The sequence below is a fragment of the Acyrthosiphon pisum genome, chromosome X (assembly GCF_005508785.2).
Source record: "Acyrthosiphon pisum isolate AL4f chromosome X, pea_aphid_22Mar2018_4r6ur, whole genome shotgun sequence".
NCBI lineage: Eukaryota > Metazoa > Arthropoda > Insecta > Hemiptera > Aphididae > Acyrthosiphon > Acyrthosiphon pisum.
In genome coordinates, this window is record NC_042493.1 from 25,348,715 (window position 1) to 25,369,073 (window position 20,359).

The 20,359-nt window shown below is 29.5% G+C and overlaps 1 protein-coding gene across 1 annotated transcript; it reads right to left on the reverse strand.

The window, feature by feature from the left end:
- Positions 1 to 17,218: 17,218 nt before the first annotated feature.
- LOC115033289 (zinc finger protein 22-like) lies at positions 17,219 to 18,120 on the reverse strand. The gene has a single exon (XM_029485600.1). The coding sequence runs from the start codon at positions 17,773 to 17,775 to the stop codon at positions 17,305 to 17,307; it is 471 nt and encodes a 156-aa protein (XP_029341460.1). The 5' UTR covers positions 17,776 to 18,120; the 3' UTR covers positions 17,219 to 17,304.
- Between the last annotated feature and the right edge of the window lie 2,239 nt (positions 18,121 to 20,359).

Below are 20,359 nucleotides of genomic sequence, written 5' to 3' on the forward strand. Positions count from 1 at the left end.
AATAAAATATATGGATAGTGGTTCTATAAATAACTTACTAAAAATATGAATATATTGACTAGTAGTTATGAGGGACGTTATAATGATTACACGTTATCGGTATAAGTACACCTACTTTATGGTATACCTATACATACCATAGTATAGGTATAACTAAATTAACTTTCATTAAAATATATTTTCACATAGCTAGTGGGAACTAGGAGGTTAAATTTAAATTTAATGATATAAAATCATTGTATATGAAGAACGAATCTGAGTGAAAACGGCCTATCAGCCTATATTATTAAGTATATTTTATGATATTATCGTTATCAAAGTAAATTATTTTACAATTATACATTAATAATTCATTCATTTTTTCCAAATAAATTGCATTTGAATATGTAGTTCAGCGTGTACAGTACTTTAAAAGTTTCAAGTATCCACGAAGAATATTTTTAAATTATTATAACCAAATAACTAAATTTGTTCAAACTTCAAACTATGTTTTAAATGTTCAATCCTAAGTTATAAAAATTAAACATTCACACCATTTTTACATACAAAATAATTTGCAAATTATGCAGATTTTGGCGAATTTTGTTAAAATTTGAACTTTAAATCCTTATAATTAAAAACTATGCGATAATGTATCTTTAATATTTTTAAATTGTATGATAACAACTTATGAGAAACCTTGTTTTAAATGTTCACGCATTTTGGGCCAACAAACAAAATCGTATTGACATAAAATATTATAGAAAAAAAACCAAATAACAAACGTAGAACGCTACTTGATATTTTCCACTTGCCTAAATTCTAAAAACCAATTCGAATATGGTAGATGCTCATTTTTAGACAATTTTTTAAAATAATTAGTACCTACCTATATGTTATAAGTTTTGAGTTATAAGAAACCGTTGTCTGATTTTGTACCACAATTATTGTCATCAATTTTAAAATCAAGATAATCAATTTATGAATAATTTTTTATTGCTGTAATTTTCGATTTTATTGTTATTGAGCTTAGCTTTTAAGACATTTGAAAAAATAGGAAATAATTAAATAAGTACCTAACTAAAATATCGTTAAGCACGTATTAAGCATGCATTAAGAAATAAAACTGAGAAATATTTTCTACATATAAATAATATAATCTATTATAATCTGCAATCGACGTAAATCTATTACGGTAATATTTGCTATTGGTAGTTTTATAGACAAATAAATTTATTTTATAGGGATGGTCCAAGTATAAGTCTAACTAGTTGAGCTTGCAGTTATATAGTGGATATACTCGCCTTTTTGTCGAAGTAATAATTCCACTAGGGGTTCGCATTGTTTCTGTACAGCCAGATGCAATGGTGTGTATCCCTGTTTTTTCATGTTGATATTTAAACTGTTGGTCTCCAAATATTTTTCGATCGCCGGCATGTTACAACTCTCCACTAACGCGAAGAAATGTTCTTCCTGAGCCGTCAGCTCGTCCTTGAACGAATACGACGACGGCTCAGGCATGTTTATCTTGGTTTCTTTCTGCGTGGAAAATAGTATGATAATATAATATAAATATAGATAGTAAAAAAACACAATTTGAGTGTGACGAATAAAAATTAAGCTTAAATTTAAATTTAGGTACAACAATGTACAATTTTAAGAAAACAAAAACTATCATAATTTACATTTTTATAAGGCATAAGGCATTTTTATTGTTATTAAGAATACAAAAAAATATATTTTTCTAGATATAACACGACCCATACAGCAGTATAGCAGTAAGGGTTAATGACTTTTGACGCAATTCACACATTGTACGTTGTACTGTAATGAAGGTTAGGTTAAGAACATATTTATTTTCAATTTTATAGCTAGTCCTAAACTCTAAGACTTTAGTGAGGGAGTAAGTAATTACAATTTTTCGTCAACGTACAATAATTAGGTGCATTAAATAATCAGATGAATTGAAATGTATTATTTAAGAGCATATTTTAATACTTACTGCTTTAGCCATCGCCAAAGATTAAATCCCAGACTAATGTGTATAACAACTATAATATAATCATGGTTTACAATTTGATTTTGATAATCGTAAGTTAAACATACGTATTTATTATATTATAACCACAGTAACCAAATTTTCTCATCTCAAATTAAATAATGTAAGTATTATAAAAGTATTCACCTATAATAAACACTTATATCATGTAGGTAACTAAACGGGTATCTATTGATTTTATTTGCAAGCTTTTTATTTTATTTTAATTTTATTTTCAACAAAACTAACAATACATAACTGAAAAATAATAAAATATTGTATTCTAAAAAGATAAGAAATTAAAAAGAAAAAGTATATAATATGAAAGTATCCGTAATCCAAATACATCTGTGACCGTTTATATTAATTATACTAATTTAATCAAGCTTAAATATTGAACACATTGGATATTTAAACGTATATTAATGATATTAGGTATAATAACAATTTATTCATAAACAATTTTTATTATTTTGTTATTATTCAAAAACATATATTTAACTTGAAATATTTCAATACTAATTAAATTATATTTTTTTTAGACTGAATGAAATTTTGAAAATATTTGGATTAACTTTAAGCAATAGGTACCACAAACATATAATAATGCTCATATGCTTCTATAACAGTACCTACGTATTGACTTATAAAGTTAATAACAATAATATGATAGGTATATTAAATAAAAAAGTTTTGTATATTTTTAATGTATCATCCACATATTATAATTTATAAGCTAAAAATACTTAATTACTATAATCTTCCATGATTTTTTCTTTCGCATATTTTTATATTTATATCATACATCAAAATGTACCTAAGTACTATACAAAACGTAAGGCAACGTATTTTAAACGAAAAAACAACTAAAAATCTGGAAAAATATCAATATTTTAGTTTTTAATTATTTTAAATTAAGTACAGGTGTAAAATTTCAAGGAGGGTAGCCATTGGGTCACAAGGGCGTAACACCCAGAAAGTTGGGGAGCAGACAATATAGGTAGGTAATATGTTTGGCAAAAAATAGTCCAACATACTCAATACTGTACACCTAAGTGTATGATTAATAGTAATTTAAATTATAAATTTTTTATTATGATAAAACTAGCGGATTCCGTGCACTTCGTTGCCCGTTAAATGTACCAATTCGTTATTTAATATTCGGTGTATGGTGTTCAAAATTTATCTTAACTTTTCCGTTGCCCGGAATAAAAATTCTGATACCCAGCAGTACATTATCAGGTAGGCAATTTACCTGCGGTAGATCGCGGACACCGTGCTGTATGTACGTTAGTGTATGATTTAACTCTAGAGTATCAAAGTTATACCAAGTTTGTCGTGTTCTACCTATGGTGGATTAATTTAATCAATTAATACAAAATCCTAACCTAACCTTACTAATATCAGATGAATAAAAAAAACAGATTTAATCATTTTTAAATTAGCCTGTCTTCTTCTCAGAGGTCTAATCTACACACAAAAATTATAATTTATAAATTAAAAAAATAATCAACTAACATGCCCGATTAACCAATAGCAACTAATATATTATACACTGTTGCGCCACTGTTGTATTTTTTTACGTCCAAATTTCTTACTTTTTCGGTGGTTTTCCTAAAATTGTCTTTCGCAAAAACCCTTACCTGGCAATTACGAACATCTTAAAAAAAAATTTGAGCCAAATCGGACCAGCCGTTCTCGATTTATGAGGTAACGTAAAATTTTCACGCTCCATTTTTATATATTATATAGATAATCATTGTTCATACCAATATGCAACGATTCATCATTGGATATTATACATTTATTAAGTCCCTAACATTCTGTACGATTATTAAATTATTAAAAAGTATTTTATGTTATATTTTAATTTTTGGCCAATATCAGATATAATATCATCGATAAAGAAGGTCAATGTGAAAATACATTATACATTATACATATACATTTTCTTGTTTTGAAAATAAAAATGTTTCATTAAATTAAGAATGGAAAACAAATTTAGTTATCGAAATTCCAAAACTTTAACGTAAAACTTAGAGTTGTTATAATTTGAAATTAAGCTTTCGAAGTTTCCAACAATATTCTTTTTTGCGACTTTTATGGCGGGAAATTCGGTGTATTCCTTCCATAAAATTACCTATAATATTTATATATATATAATATTTTTACCTTTATCGATATGTCAAATTTCAGTAGGTACTAGGTCTCTACGCAAAGGGTACCTACCTATATATTTTAATTAAGTGAATTACCGCACTCGTTATAACATATTTGCTCCTACATGAAAAGCAGCGGCTACAATAATAGCTCGTATGAGTGAGGTAATATGTGTACCTAGGTACTCAATACTCATGTTAAAATGTAATTTGGTGCATATTTGGTACCGAACATGTATATTTTATGATATTACTGGTACCTATATATATATATCGTTTACCGGACAAGTATAATATACGCTTCGTGAGCAACGTACAATCTGTTTGTGAGAGTAAAACGAGCACGAAAAGTATAATATTGTATAATCTACGAAGACGAGCTGCTGCAGTAGAATAGCAGCAGGATATAGAAGGAGATTGAGGACGAGAATCGCCGATTTCGCGCCGAGGACACGCTACAAACAATATTATATAATACGACGGTCGCCGCAACTTCCGCCACCGTTGCGCCCAGCCAAGCCCACCCCGATACTCACCACCCCCTCGCCAGGGGGAAAAACTCTGTCGACCCCCCCCCCCCCCCCCCAGTCTTTACGCCACCGTACACGCCGCCGTCGTCGTCGGTCCGTATAGTTGTGCGCGTTCCTCAACAAGTCACACTCCACGAGAGGCGGCGGCGGCGCTATTCTTCACGGACACTGCGGCGGCGGGTAAACATTAATTATTGTCTCCCGGAAACTTTCTACATTTATATCCCCGCGCGGCCCACCCTCGCCCCGACGCTGCCACCACTGCTGCAGTGTCTTAATATCGCGCCGGGCGCACAATGCGCGATTTCGACCGAAACGCACCAGCCCGCCACTCGACCAATCCCATCGTCCTCCTCGTCCTCGTCGTCGTCGTCGTCATCGTTGTATCGTGCGATTATATATATATATATATTATATAGGTACGTGCTGGGAATCTCATCGAGGGAATTCTCCCGCCGGCCCAAACGGGTAATTCGGTCCGAACTCGATACGCGTAGACGTACATTATATATATACACAAATATGTGTATGTGTGTGTGTGTGGTTGTGTGTGTGTATGCAGTGTACACTTTTAATGCTGCCACCCCCCCCATCAACGTGTGGTCGAGGGACATATAATAAATTTCTGTTTAGTAAATTTAATAAGGAATCGCGCGCGTGATTTGTCGTCATAACAATAATTATTTCCGTTGGCGGTTATGGCGCCGAACTGTTCAGTCAAGTTCAGATAATATATAAATAGTAAATATAGAGAAATATACTTAAAAGTTAAACGCGCGTCCGCCGCGATGTGGAATAATATTACATACACGTGTTAACCATACCAGTGATTCAACCCCTAGCTTCGTCCAACCCTTACGGGATATCCTCCCTCCAGACTGTGCACGAATTATATCGCAATAATTATATTATTATCAACATATCAATAATCATAACGACGATTAACGACATGACTGAGTTACAGCGGTAATTAGCCATTATAATCTTTTTATTATAATAATTTTACGCGTAAATAACACAATAATGAATAACCACTTAAATACGTCGGGAGCGAATGGACTTTCATAATTTTTGTATTATATTATACTTATACGGTGACACTTTATATTGCCGTTAACCTTTCAAGCCTAACTATGCACTACATTAGGGTAAAATGTAATGCCAAAGAGAGGATTGTAATTTTTCTGGGCGGATCCTAATTTTTTTTGCGACACGTTTAAAATCTAATAAAATTTAATTTATTATATTACACGTATTGTACGTCGTTCGGTTACTCAAAGATCGAAAAAAAAAATCACGACTCACGACAGTTATTCTATTATTACAAAGTGAACGTTCATAAATTATGGAAAACAGATAAAATATTAAAATGTTATAGAATAATAAATTACATTTTAAAAAATAAGAAGGCTCAATTTAATATAAAATATGGTAATAACTAATGTCTAATATGTTATCCATTAATTGTTTGTTCATAACTTGATTTAACCATATTATGTTGAGTTTGTTCACAGTGTTTCTTACCATGCTTATAGTATATTAACGTGTATGATATTTTAGTTGATTAAAGTGAGTCTTAGTAGTTTTAAATTTATTAAAATGTGTATGACTCTGTAGTATAGGTACCCATACTAGCTATAGCTACTAAGTAGTATATACATTTTAAATGGTATTTTTATGCGTTACAACTTTAGAAGTAACGCGTAGCTAGACACAATATTATTGATATAAAACTTTATTCGTGACGATGTTGTTCAGTATTTAAATTAAAAAAAAACTTTTATCTGATAACAAAACCAAAATCAAGACAGGCGCTTGTTAATCAGTTTTTTCAACTCGTTAAGTTAAGTAAATACAGAAAAAACCAAGTTAATTTAAAAGTGGAAAGTTTCTTTTATTGACTTAATTCAGTTAAAAGTCAGTTACCTATATTCGTTAAATATTTTATCAAGTATAAAAAATTTCGTATCTTTGAAAATATACAAATAATATTTTACCTAACTCGAATAAATGGTGAAAACAAATTAATTTAAAAGCAGATACTTACTTTAGTATTTTAGAACAAAATTTACAGCTAAGATATATAGATATACGTTAAATATAAAGACAAAAAACTTGTAGGCCGTTATGTAACACTTAACTTTTTACATCAGTCTAATGACCATCAATCGATCGGTTTGTTGGAAAATAAAAGACGACTGTGCCCCTTGTGGTGGACAATATTATTACGATAAACAACAACAATGAATAGTAAAAAGACATTCTGACGGTGCTAAACAAACTAATATATTTATGTATAGTGCGGTTGTACTTTTTATTGATAAAATTCATTATTTCAATTTATTTTTGTGTTTGTACTTAGTTGGAAAGCTGTGTACCACTGTAAAACATTTAGACATTTTATCACCACGTATTCCGTATTGTGGTGATTTCTAGGGTTCTTTTCTTTTTAAACGAAGACTCGTTTTTTTTATTTCGAATTCTCAAACACAATATGTTGAAAACGTTCATAATTCCATATTATCATATAAAGTACAAAAATAGTAAAGCACTAAAAATAATTTTTATTTAGATATAAGCATTTAAAAATGTTGTCAATATATTTTATAGACATAATATTATGTAGGTACCTATATAATATAATTCTATAATCCATTGAAATTTATAAAAGAAAAAAACAGGTGAACATCGACAAATAACAAAAAAATGTAGGTATTATAGTATACTGCAGGTATATTATAATAGTACATATTGTTATTAATAAGTGCTGCCAGAGAATTTTTATCTTACCGACACTATTTCACCGGCCGCTGTTCACTGTAATAATAAATTGTCGACCACTGCAATATTGGCAGTTTGGCACAAGTCGTATTTTATCTTTCAGCTGCACAGCAAACCGATCGGCGGTCATTAATGAGATAAAGAGTTATTACGTACCGGTACCATCCTGTATATTATTATAATATATACGTATATACCACGATAACTTACCACGTTGAGTTGGCTCAGAGCATTGATGGTCGTTTATTTTTTTGTAGGGCTTATAATGATATGCTGCAGGGTGATTTACCAAGCACTCTCACCCCCCGTTTTATCATATTTTAACAAATCATTTATTCAAAAATTCTGATTTTTTTTAAACATTTTTTTTGGTGTATCGAAATTCTTACTAGTGGTAGGTATGTATGGTCTCAGAGTTATTAAATTAATATTATATTATTAGGAATAATATTTTATGGTTCAAGATAATAGATTTAGAAGATATTAGAGGTTATTACAGTGATCACTGATCAACATTTATATATTAGAGTGTTTAATAACTTTTAAAAACTGACTGATGTACCTAATAATATTATCAACACAAATGATTCATCATAATATATTATACTAAAAGATTTTAAATAGTATTGAGGTACCTGAAATGGAATTGCTTAATATTACGTACACAGCTGCAGATGAAAGCATTAACGACAACAATTTTTTTTTGTATATGCCAGCGTTTTCATGAAATAAACAAAGATACCGTTTGAGTTGATTACGTTTGGATTCTTTCATATTTTAAAACGCATATATTACGAAGCGTAAACATTATAATATATTATTTAATGTGTACGTCAACACTAAAAAGTAAAAACATAACGCACAGGGCACAAAATTATTTACGTGAACGTGAACCACGCACACTATATATTATTATGTACCTAATTCTAATAACATTTAACACAACCTGATCATGAACTCTGTTTTTTAATCGGTTGCAGATTAATGTCCAATATGTGAAATCTGGCAAACGAGAGAATTAGAGGAATATTTAAAAACGTTTATTTTCTACGAGTCTTACGATCGACATTGAATGATTTATATTGATTTGTTTTCACTTGAGAATTTTATATTTTTGATGTATAGGTAACTTGCCATATTGTCTTATAATATTATTCACTAAGTAAAAATAATTAATTTTTTTTTTTTAATATTGTCAATTTAATCTTTCGAGTGGTGTACGTTGCTGAATAATTCAAGAGTCACACTCTGTTGTGTATTGTGTTTCAACTATTAAATATGATACTCTATCAGACTCTCCCCCACACAAAAATAAAAATCAACACAAAAATACATTATTTATATAATACAGTGAATGGAAAAGGTGTATACTTTTTATTGATCGTTTTACATATTTACAACGTTTACTCACAATAACGTTTGGCAAGCTGTTTGAGTGTAAAATGTAATTGAAGGGAACTTAACTTTGCTCTTCGCCCAGTCATCTCTCATTATATTATGCAATTATAATTAATCGATTTTATAGAATTCATGTTTAGACTACCAAAATTCAAATTACTGTAATTTAGTATATTTTATCATTTCTACGATTTGAAGCAATGTAAATATCATACACAGAGTGATTATTTAAACAGCGGACATTATTTATTCCGAAAAGTAGTAATGTTTTTTACAATATTTCAGAAATACATAGAACCTTAACATTTTAACGTTGCTCTCAGTTTTTTCACATCATTATTATTTCATATATTATGTTTTTTAATAAAATCACTATAAACTTTTTAAAACAAAACACGGAATTTGATCTAATAGTAGGTATAGTATTTAACGAATTGGCTGCCCCCTTAGTTAGATTAAAAATATAAAGTCAATAGTCAACTATAGTAGTTTCCTAGACAGACATAATAATGCAAAATAAGGACAATATAAAATGTTATAAGAAATACAAGTGTCATAGGTACATATAAAAAAAATAAAATTACAAACAATTTATCATTTTACGAAATGATGAAACTGTGTTATAGCCTTTGATAAAACCACTTCTATATGTACTAAATTAATATATTAATATTATAATACTACCTAATCGTTACAAAACATACAGAAATCGTATATGGTAAAAGAATAAAATGCTTAATATTATGTATATAGTGACACTGTCTGACTGTCATGTTGGAAGTGTTAATTGTTATTTAAATTATTAGATATTTTGAACGTGCAATACGCTGTACGCAACAAATATAATATATACCTAACGTCAAAATAAAAAATTTGATTGAAATCATACTATTATTACATACCTACATAAAACTATAATATATATTAGCCGTCTTCAGCCATTCCAAGTCGTAAAAACATATTACACCTTATGATACCTATATAGTTTATATTATTATGTATTAATGTGTACCCTATGAATATTTAACGTGAACCAAACATGTAGTTAAATAAAACCGAGACATATTAGAATATCAGTTTATTACCACGGAACAGGTACTTTGGAAATCCAATACGATATTGAAAAATGTATAATTCGATGATTTTAAAATGACAAAGTATGTACATAAAATTTGGATTAAATAGGTTATTATTCATTATTATTTTTGTACATAGGTACGTCCCATATAATATATAATTAGGGGTGGATTGGAAAGAGATTTTGGTTAGATTAGGCTCAAACCACTTTGCAAGTATATTTTCTAATTTTTAATTTGGTATATTGTATTCAAATTTTGATTTTCATAAGATAAAATTAATGATAGGTTATTGTTTATTGTTTTTAAAATTAAAGTTAATATAGTTTGGAAAGTGTTAATTAGTTATTTATTAATTATAATACTTTATTATTTTATTATACTAAATTTACCTACTTACATATTTTTTTTTACTTGGAAATTATATTAAGTATAACACTTCAAACCACTAATATATAATAAAGAATTAATATTTAAAAGTTGAAAGTTATTTAAATTTTAACTTTAAGAGCTTAACAAATGTATGTAGGTTAAATCAGATACATAAATTGTGTATCCTCTAGTACTTAATCCAGTTGATAAAATTATAGATTTTTAGAAGTTTCAAATTTTAATATTATTGTTGGAAAATGTACAAGCGGTTGGCATACATTGCATACTTATAGGAATCAAACAAAATGGTTTTTATAAATGTTGTGTAGTTTTGCACAAAAAAAGCTGGCTAAGTTGCTTGTCAAGGAACTATAGGAAGCTCGTTTTGAGCCCAATTTTCACATTATACAACTTAAAAAAAAAGCCTCGAAGTGTAACCTACCATGTTTTTACACAATTAAAAATTTAAAACGACATTGAGGTTATTTAAAAATACTCAATTATTTGTTTTAGTAATTGTAGTTCATTAGATTTTAAAGATTTTTCGAGTTCTAACGAAAACTAGATAGTAATAGCTTCAAGTTTGGCGATGGTAACAACATACAGGTATTGGTTTAATTACCTACTCTATATTTTAGTTGAATTTATTATTTAATATATTTTTGTTTCCATATATAATAATTTACTTTTCAGTAATATTATTATTCCTTCGGGCACTAATAATTTATACATATACCGACACATCGCCGCAGCAGGATATATGTAGGTATAAGCACATCGAGGGTATTACTGAATATTATTACAAACTGTTCATTGTAGGACGTACAGATTGAAAAATATTATAATATCCGACGGATAAGTAAAAAATCACAACGAATAATTGAAAATGGCCAGCTACCAAGATTAAGTGTTTGCTCGTATATTTTGCAGACTGCGTTTTGACTGACCTGCGCAGTAATTAAGTAGCCGATGAACGGACAGTCGAAAACCGGTCGTCTGCCACAGAATCCGAGTTCTAAACGTCTGTTAGGTACCTATAATAATACACAGTACGCAATTCACGTCTCACAACAATATTATGTACACTGTGTGGTTATAATATAGGTATATACCACGATATTATGAATGTATGTGCTTTCGAACCTTGGTACATAAATTTCATTAGCCTTCGGCGCTGATAGTCTGATCATAATATATGCAAATAATATTGTCACCGTAAATCATTATGCATAACGAGTGTTTTATTTTATTTTTCTTTGATTTTATCTCCCACTATATTATTATTATTATTATTATATAGTTTGTAAAAGGCGTAAAAATAAATTAGACAAATGTCAGCGGTGAAATTTGTTTGAAACGGCGAGAGAGAAAAAAATATTTACCTACTAAGATTTTTTTCCACGACATTATAATAATTTTATTATTATATACGGTTATTGCGATGGGAAACGTTTGGGGAAAATAATATTATTTATGTTTTGTTATAATATCAACCGCCGCAATCGGCTGCAGTGTAGTGTGCATGTTAGAATATGATCCATTTATTGCGTCTACATGTTCATTATATCGTAAAGATTTGAATTTTTTCAAAACAATTCTTCAAACTATTTGATACCATTGGAAAACCAAATTTTTAAATTTTTTTTTAATGGTAACTTACGTTTTCATTTTAAATATCAAAGCAGAATATTTTTCAGAATACTTATTTTAGGGCTTACATAAAAATCGAAGTTTGAACAAGTAGGTAGTTAATATATTAGTCATAACTTTTACATAAGTATTAAAAGTTAAGTTTAACTGATAAGAGAGGCACTGAGATACCCTGTGATATTCTAGTTTACTACAGTTATATTATTACAGATAAAGGTTATATTATCAAAATTGAAGGAACAACATTAGTATGTGTTTTTTATGCGTTTTTTTTAGAGATTTGAATGTTGGAGCTACATATGAGAATTTTTAAATTGCGTTATCTTACACTCGTGCAGTAATATTGTTAAAAAAAATATAACCTCTAACAAAAAACACAAACAATGCTTTTACGGTGTTACTTAAGTTCGATTAATTTAGGGTAATTAGATATAAAATGCAAAAATACGAAACTAATTTTTTTTTATATTTACCAAAATACAATATTATATTATTATTATATACATTATATAATTTAGGGTTAAAAATTAAAAAGACCTTTTTAGTGTTTAATGATATGCATAATATGCTTAACTCGTTAACTCGCGGTAGAAGATGATTGCGAAGATGACTGGCGTCTAATATCGAGGTTATCATTTTTTCTACATATTTATTATTTTTCTTTTAAAAACGGGACAATATTATGTGTCCCAAAAGTTTTTGTCAGGATACTGGGTCAGACTTTTAAAATACAGAACTTTCGGGACGTCTAGCCACCTTAGATTCACTCTAATGATAAAATTGGCGGAGCTAAACGTTGTATTTTCTAATGTCTGTAGTTTGAAAGGGATATGCACAAACTATATACCTACAGAATAATGTTTTTATTTCATTATCAATCAAGTATCTTACTGTTTACAATCTATATAATGTACGTAGCAGTGTCAGGATGATTAGCACGGAAACAGGTAGTTATTATATTATTCGCTTGCTAATGATTTTATATTAAATTTCTTTTGATTCATGTTATACCTATTTCCCGGTTGTTTGAGTAGTGTACCTATATATACTTCTATAGAATAGGTAGTTCAGCGGAAATCAAATAATTTTGTTTCCCTCGGAAAAATCGTGCGTGCATGATAATAATATAGGTACTAACCTAAGCATCCTAACCGTAAGATGTCTGAAAACGTCACTATTGTAGTTACTCGAGTGTAATAAATTATACATAGCTAAATAGTGCATGCTCCTTGTACAGTTATATATTTATTATGATAAATTGTACTTGTTCATAAGAACCTTGTATATTTGTACATATGTCTTTGTCATTTTAAATAAAAAATATATATAAATGTCGTTGTAACGAAATTGTGAAATTTATGAAATTAATAGGTATTATAATTACTTAAAAAATGATCATGCTATTGTGAATGAGTCTATTTATTTACTTATTGTTTTATTATTGTAAGGGCACTAAAATTGAATGTGTTAACACAAATATACCAACAAAAAAAAAAAAAAAAATCGAGTGTAGAAAATTTTCCAAATGTGTAATAAAAATATAAACGTTGCAGGTATATTATCATGTTGAATATTTACTGTACTTTCCTTAAACTTGTTATAGAAGGGTTGCAAATGTTGCAGTATTAGTAAAATATTAAAAAAAAACTTGAAATTTAAATTGCATTAACGGTGAATATTATTCTTGTATTTAATAAAAATTATAATTGCCAAAATAGTTGATTTCAGTATTTCTGTTGAAATTAAAAGAGAACCCTGAATTGTTTGTAGAATATATGATGACAGTAATTGCTTAAAAGTTCATTTTAATATCACACCCTCGTAAATTCTTAAGAATATAATGTAAAGTGCAAGTATAAAAATTGGGATATTAAAAAAAAAATCGATGTAATGATATGGTTATAAATAAGTGTGATTATAAGAAAAAAGTAAAATGGGTGTTTAAAACTTATAAGGGTCATTAAAAACTAAACTAATTTGTTAAAACAATTCCTAACTATGGAAACGAGGAAGCTATTATATGTATATATAACAGTTCACAACGATGAGGTTTTTTCTCGCGATACACTTCTTGAGGGGTGCAAAGAAATTGCTCAAAATGAAAATGTTGGTAAAGTTCAAATTATAATTTTTTGTACATAATATATATTGTATAATTTATTGCTCACAATCATACACGTATCATATAGCCTTCGGATTACGCTAAAACTCCATCAGGCCTAATTCTGGGAAAATGTAAGTGAATGCACGAGACCTAGCAAGTATTTTTTTACCTATTACTCTCGTGTAGGAACTTACTATTTCCATAATTCTAATGGTTTTGTAAAAGCGTAGATATAGTATTTACACCACTGACAGGCAACAATATCAATAGCATTTATATTGATGTAGGTATAATTAAGTAACAATTAATATAAAGAAATGTCAATGAAGTGTAAAATAACTTAAATCATAATTAGCTTAACTAGAACATAAAATAATAAAATACAATATAAAAATAAATACATTGTCTTTATTCGTTTTGAGGACCTTATTGAAAAGTTTGGCCCCGGTGACTCTTAGTCCAGGCTTGATAATACATATTATTATAATATATTGTCTATATTTAATTATAGAACAAACTACAATTTATCACAGATTAAAATACTTTTTTTTGTCAAAAGCCTCTTCTTGAATTGAATATAGTTTGCTGTTAACTGGGATAAATTATAATCACATACCTACATCATAATAATTAATATCCTATTTAACAACAATATAGAAACATTAATGCAGCAATAATTAAAAGCATACAATTATATTGTTTTGAATTCAAACGAATAGTAAGTTGTACCCATACAATTATTATAATAATATATTGTAAATATCGCCGAGAACTAAAGTACTTTTTTTTAAGTATAATGGCCAAATTTAAAATGATTGCAACTGCTCATTTTAATTTAAAACCGTTCATATCGACATATCGGTTATAGAACCGAAAACTACCCTTTAGTGAAAGTCGGGCAAGACGTGCTATTAGAATAAGGTACGGAAGACACCGAATCAGAGGAGGTAGTACCTATAATTGTTTTTATTGTAATCTGTAATGGTGTTTTCGCTCTGGCGGTATGTACTATGTACAACACCGACACCTATCCTACGCCATAAAGGGCTCGACATGTTGAATCCGTCGGTTTTACATTACATGAATATTTTAACTGTAGCAATGCCACGTGCTCGGGTATATAAATTAAGACAATTACGTTTTACGTACGAAAACCAAACGAACATGTGTGACGCGTGACGGATTTTACCCGCAATTGAATTGTTAATCGGTCTATTAATATTGCGTGCCTACTGCCTGCGTGACGACTACGCGAATACTCTACCCCCCTCCCCCGCCCCACAGACCAACTGATTTGGCAACACGTAGGTATAACAAAGCGAGTTTTTTTTTAATATAACATTGTTTTGTTGGTATTTTTAAAAAAGAAAAATATTTACAATCTGTATATTATCCACAATTAAAACGATAAATACGAGTCATGTACAAGTCACTATTTATTTACATGAATTGCGAACGATTGGTTATCCAATTATATTAACACCATTTCACGTTAAATCAATGAATTTACAATACCAATATATTAACTAATTATAAGTGCTTTAAGTACCTACTTGTTTCTGCAAAAAAATAAATTTTCACCAAATTTAAAAAAGTTCCATGTTTATTTCCATCAAAATTCATATTTTACCTGGGATTCTAAACATATTTTGTATGCACCTTAACTTGTAATTGGGGCGTACATTTAAATGTCATACGAAATGAGAAGAAATATTTTAAAAAATACGACTTACTTAATGAATTAATAATAATAAAACTAATCTTTAAATAATTTCCTAAAAATTGTCCTTAAGAATCATTTTAGATTCTGAACGGAGCGAGCAAGCGGGTGGTTTTACAATGGTGTTTATTTTATTTATTTATTATTTTTATCCTGTATATAGAATTTCTACCAGAAAGAGTGCTTCGATTTCAACTTATAGTATCTTATCTTTTAGCAAATTGGATCAAGATGCCAAGATGGTACTTTAGAAAGGATTTTATCAATAGTTATTTAATGCCACGGGAAAAAACCACCGACAAATTACAAAAACCGCTAAAAATCGGATTTTAAGAATCAGAAAGAAACGAATAAAAAATAATAAAAAAATTATAGGGCGATGGAGTGGCCGAGTGAACCAAAGCGTCGGTTGCGACGCTCACCTTCGTTGGTTGGAACTTGGCCATGGGCTGCATTTTTCTTCGGGCATGGCAGATACCTACGGGAGCCCACTTAAAAATTCTGCCAAAACAAGCACACACGAGTTCAAAACCTACAGTACTCTTCCCCACAGTTCCACAGGCTAATGACCTCAGTTGTCGAAGCCTTAACCCAAAAATAAATTAGAATATTAGAATAACAATTCAACTTACAGGCTATAATAAATAATGACAATATAAAATATCCAGACTAACAAACCGTCTCCACCCTGATTGTATTTTCTTATACAATGACGACGATTATATTATTATCATTGAATTCAATAGTTTAATACAATCCATTATACATTGACCCACTTGTAACCTAGTGTACAGCAGAGCAACATCCACTTACCGGCTTTTTGAATATTAAAATACCTACCACCACCTAGTTTAATTTGTATAATTATAATGTTAAATGTTATAATTATACCCATGTAAATTATATATGTGTTACTATATATTTAAGTGTCATTGAGAATTTATTATTGTTTTTATTTTCTAGTAATTATTATTTGTTTTTTAATTGTTGTTAAATTAGTAGTATTATTTATAACTTATAAGTGTGTACATTATTTAATCCGATATTCACGACATTACAATTTTTTTTAACTCATTACAAATATATTATCTGGTACTAGATCACACAAATACAAAAACAGGAACAAATTGACTGAGAAAGACTACTGGTAATAAAAACACTGCAAAGATTTCACGATTCGATTAATCATCATTTTTGAAACAGTAATTCGATAAACATTATATTAGGTACACCCCCCCCTCCCCTGTGTAAATGGATTTCCAAATATTTTTAACTTGACAATATTCTTGAAGTCAAAAATACAAAATGTTTATATACAATATTTTAAAAAGAAAATAATTGAAAAACAATTTATCTTTTTAAACACTGAAAAGCATATGAAAGTAGTATTTTTTAATACTTATGACAAATTATTAGCAATTTCGTAACAAGAAACAACAATTTATATCACAAAATTGTACACATAAACAGTGCTACAAAATGATATGTTAACATGATTTAACCTATTTCAATATGGCTTTTGGATAATATTGTCGCTTTTTCACTGGGGTGTGTGCGTTGGTGTTTTGTCAAACTGTTACTTTCAGAGAACGACTTGTCACATACATCGCAGGTGTACGGTTTTTCACTAGTGTGTGTTCGTCGATGTGTTATCAAATGGCCACTTTCAGAGAACGACTTGTCGCATACATCGCATGCGTACGGTTTTTCACCAGTGTGTGTGCGTCGATGTGTTATCAAATTGCCACTTTGTGAAAACGACTTGTCACATACATCGCAGGCGTACGGTTTTTCACCAGTGTGTGTTCGTTGATGTGTTATCAAATTGCCACTTCGAGAGAACGACTTGTCACATACATCGCAGGCGTACGGTTTTTCGCCAGTGTGTGTTGGACGATGTGTCATCAAATGGCCACTTTGAGGGAACGACTTGTCGCATACATCGCACTTGCAAGATTTATTCTCCATTTGTCCGCTTTTGTATCGTCGGTCTGTTTTAATTATTAAATAAGTTATTTAACATGTAATTTCATACAATTATTTGGTTACTATGCTATTGTGTTTATAATCGATTAGAATTTATTGACTTCACCATATTTTTAAGCCAGTACTAATTGTCGTATTACTTTTTACATTTTGAATAAAGTGTATTATGCTGAATGCAACTTTACAATTATTTTTATAAAAATATTAATTAATTTAAGGTTTTAAATTTTAAATTTTAAAGCAATAACATTTTACCCATCAATAAACTCTTAGATCTTAATTTCTTATTTATTTCTTGAGAATCAATTTTGTAACACAAATAACACATATTCCCATTCGCAGCCGTAACCACTACCTGGCAGTACCTGTTATCATAATTGATGCATGTCGCAAATAAAACAACCTATCTTTATTGTATTATTACTCCTATCATTCGTATCCGCCTGCACGTGACAAACATTTCATTTGCCAAACCATTGTGCAGCTTCCGTCGCTTTTGCCTGGTAAATGGGTAAAAACATACGTACCTAATAAAAATAAAACGAGAAAACAAAATTTGTGACACTTTAGATTAATGATATATATATATATATATATATAAATATATACATTGCACAAGAAAATATATAAAAAGAGTAATTTCTAGAAAAAATTTGTGATCACTTGAACGCTTCCTATACCTTCAGTGTTTTCACATTTATCATACCCTCCCATATCACCATAGCGTAGCTCAAAGATAATATATTATTGATGGGTAAAGTAAAAATAAAACAATAAGAATTTGGATACTGAAAAATAATAGTTTGTACGTATCACCAGAAAAGCCGGGTTAAACTATGAAATTTTCACTAATAACTCGTCCACTATTGGCAAACTTGTCTAAAACCATATCATCAGATATACAAATATTTCTATGAATATTTAACAATACCAAATTTACGAGACGATTTTCTGATGTTGAGTTTCTCAAATATGTTTTTAACCTACGCAGTTTTGAAAAACTGCGTTCAGCAGAAGCATTTGCCACGGGAAGTATGGCAAGTATTTTCAGCAGTTGGTAAAGATTAGTATATAATGTTTTATCATAAGAAATTAAAGCGTCTGTGGAGGTGGAGGGTCTTGATGATGGTTCTACTAAGGGCCATTTAGAAATCTATAAATCGTACTCAGCCTCAATTAAATCTTTAAAACACAGTAGATCATCCATGTAAAAATCAACTGCTTCATGAATAAATAAAAATGATTTATTTATACAAAGAGAAGGTGAAATATACTATAAAGAAATAATAGTTTCTTTTTGAGGCATAAAACGATCATTTAAAGATGATATAAAATGGGATAGAAATAGTTCTCATATAGTACTCTATGTGAGGATGAAGGTACAGGACACAAAACAAGAAACATCAGCTTAAGTCCTGGGCAAACCAAAAAATACTAATAAACCTTGGTTCAACGAGAGGTGTGAGAAAGCCCTAAATCAAAGGAAAAAATTTTTAAACTTGTACCTTAGTGACCCTTCCCACGAAGACAACAAAACGAAGTATAATGAAAGCAGAAAAGAAGCAAGTCGAATCTTTAAGTATGAAAAAAGAGCCTATACGAAAAACATTTTGGAAGAAGCAGGAAATATCACCATGAACATAACACACACAACAAGTATACAAAAAAATTAATATACTAAAGGGAGGTTATAAAAAATATGAAAAGTTCCTAGTAAAGGAAGATAGAACACTAATTACTGCACGATCAGATATTATAGAGAGATGGAAAACGTATTTCGAACATCTTCTTAACTGCAACGACCACATAGAAACTTTAACTTGGACAAAGACAGAACCCAACCTATACGAACGTACAACACCGTCAAAACAAGAAGTTGAACTACAAATTTTTCCCTGATAAATTTAAAATTGCAATCGTGAAACCTTTATATAAAACTGGAAATAAAGAGAATATTAACAACTATAGACCTATATCTATGCTCTGTAACTTTTCAAAAATTTTTGAAAAAATTATAAAAACCAGACTTACTTATAACATTCTTAGAAAAGAATAAACTATTATCCAAAAATCAATTTGGTTTTCGTCCTGGGAAAAGCACGACTGGAGCTCTATATACTACGATAAAATATTTATACAAGGAGCTAGATCAAAATAACAAAATAATAGCAGTCTTTTTAGATTTGGCGAAAGCTTTCGACACAGTAAACCATGCTGAACTTTTAAAAATCTTACCTAGTTTTGGAATAACAAAAGATAGCCTTAGGTGGTTCGAAAATTACTTAATGAATAGAAAGCAATTGGTATCGATTAATGGAGTCTTAAGCAATGAGGGAGTTATCAAATACGGAGTGCCCCAGGGTAGTGTTTTAGGTTCAGTTTTGTTCATCCTATATATAAACAACATTTGTAACTTAAGTATTGATGGTCTAATTACCACTTATGCTGATGACACCTGCCTTCTATTCTCCAGCAACACTTGGGACAATGTTCATCACAAACAACTATAGGAGTAAATAATATATTTAAAGAATTGAATAATATCAAACTCACTTTTGAATATAAA

Excerpts from the sequence above, each read along its gene's own strand:
- LOC115033289 (XM_029485600.1), bottom strand. The coding sequence starts at position 17,775 with ATGGAGAATAAATCTTGCAAGTGCGATGTATGCGACAAGTCGTTCCCT.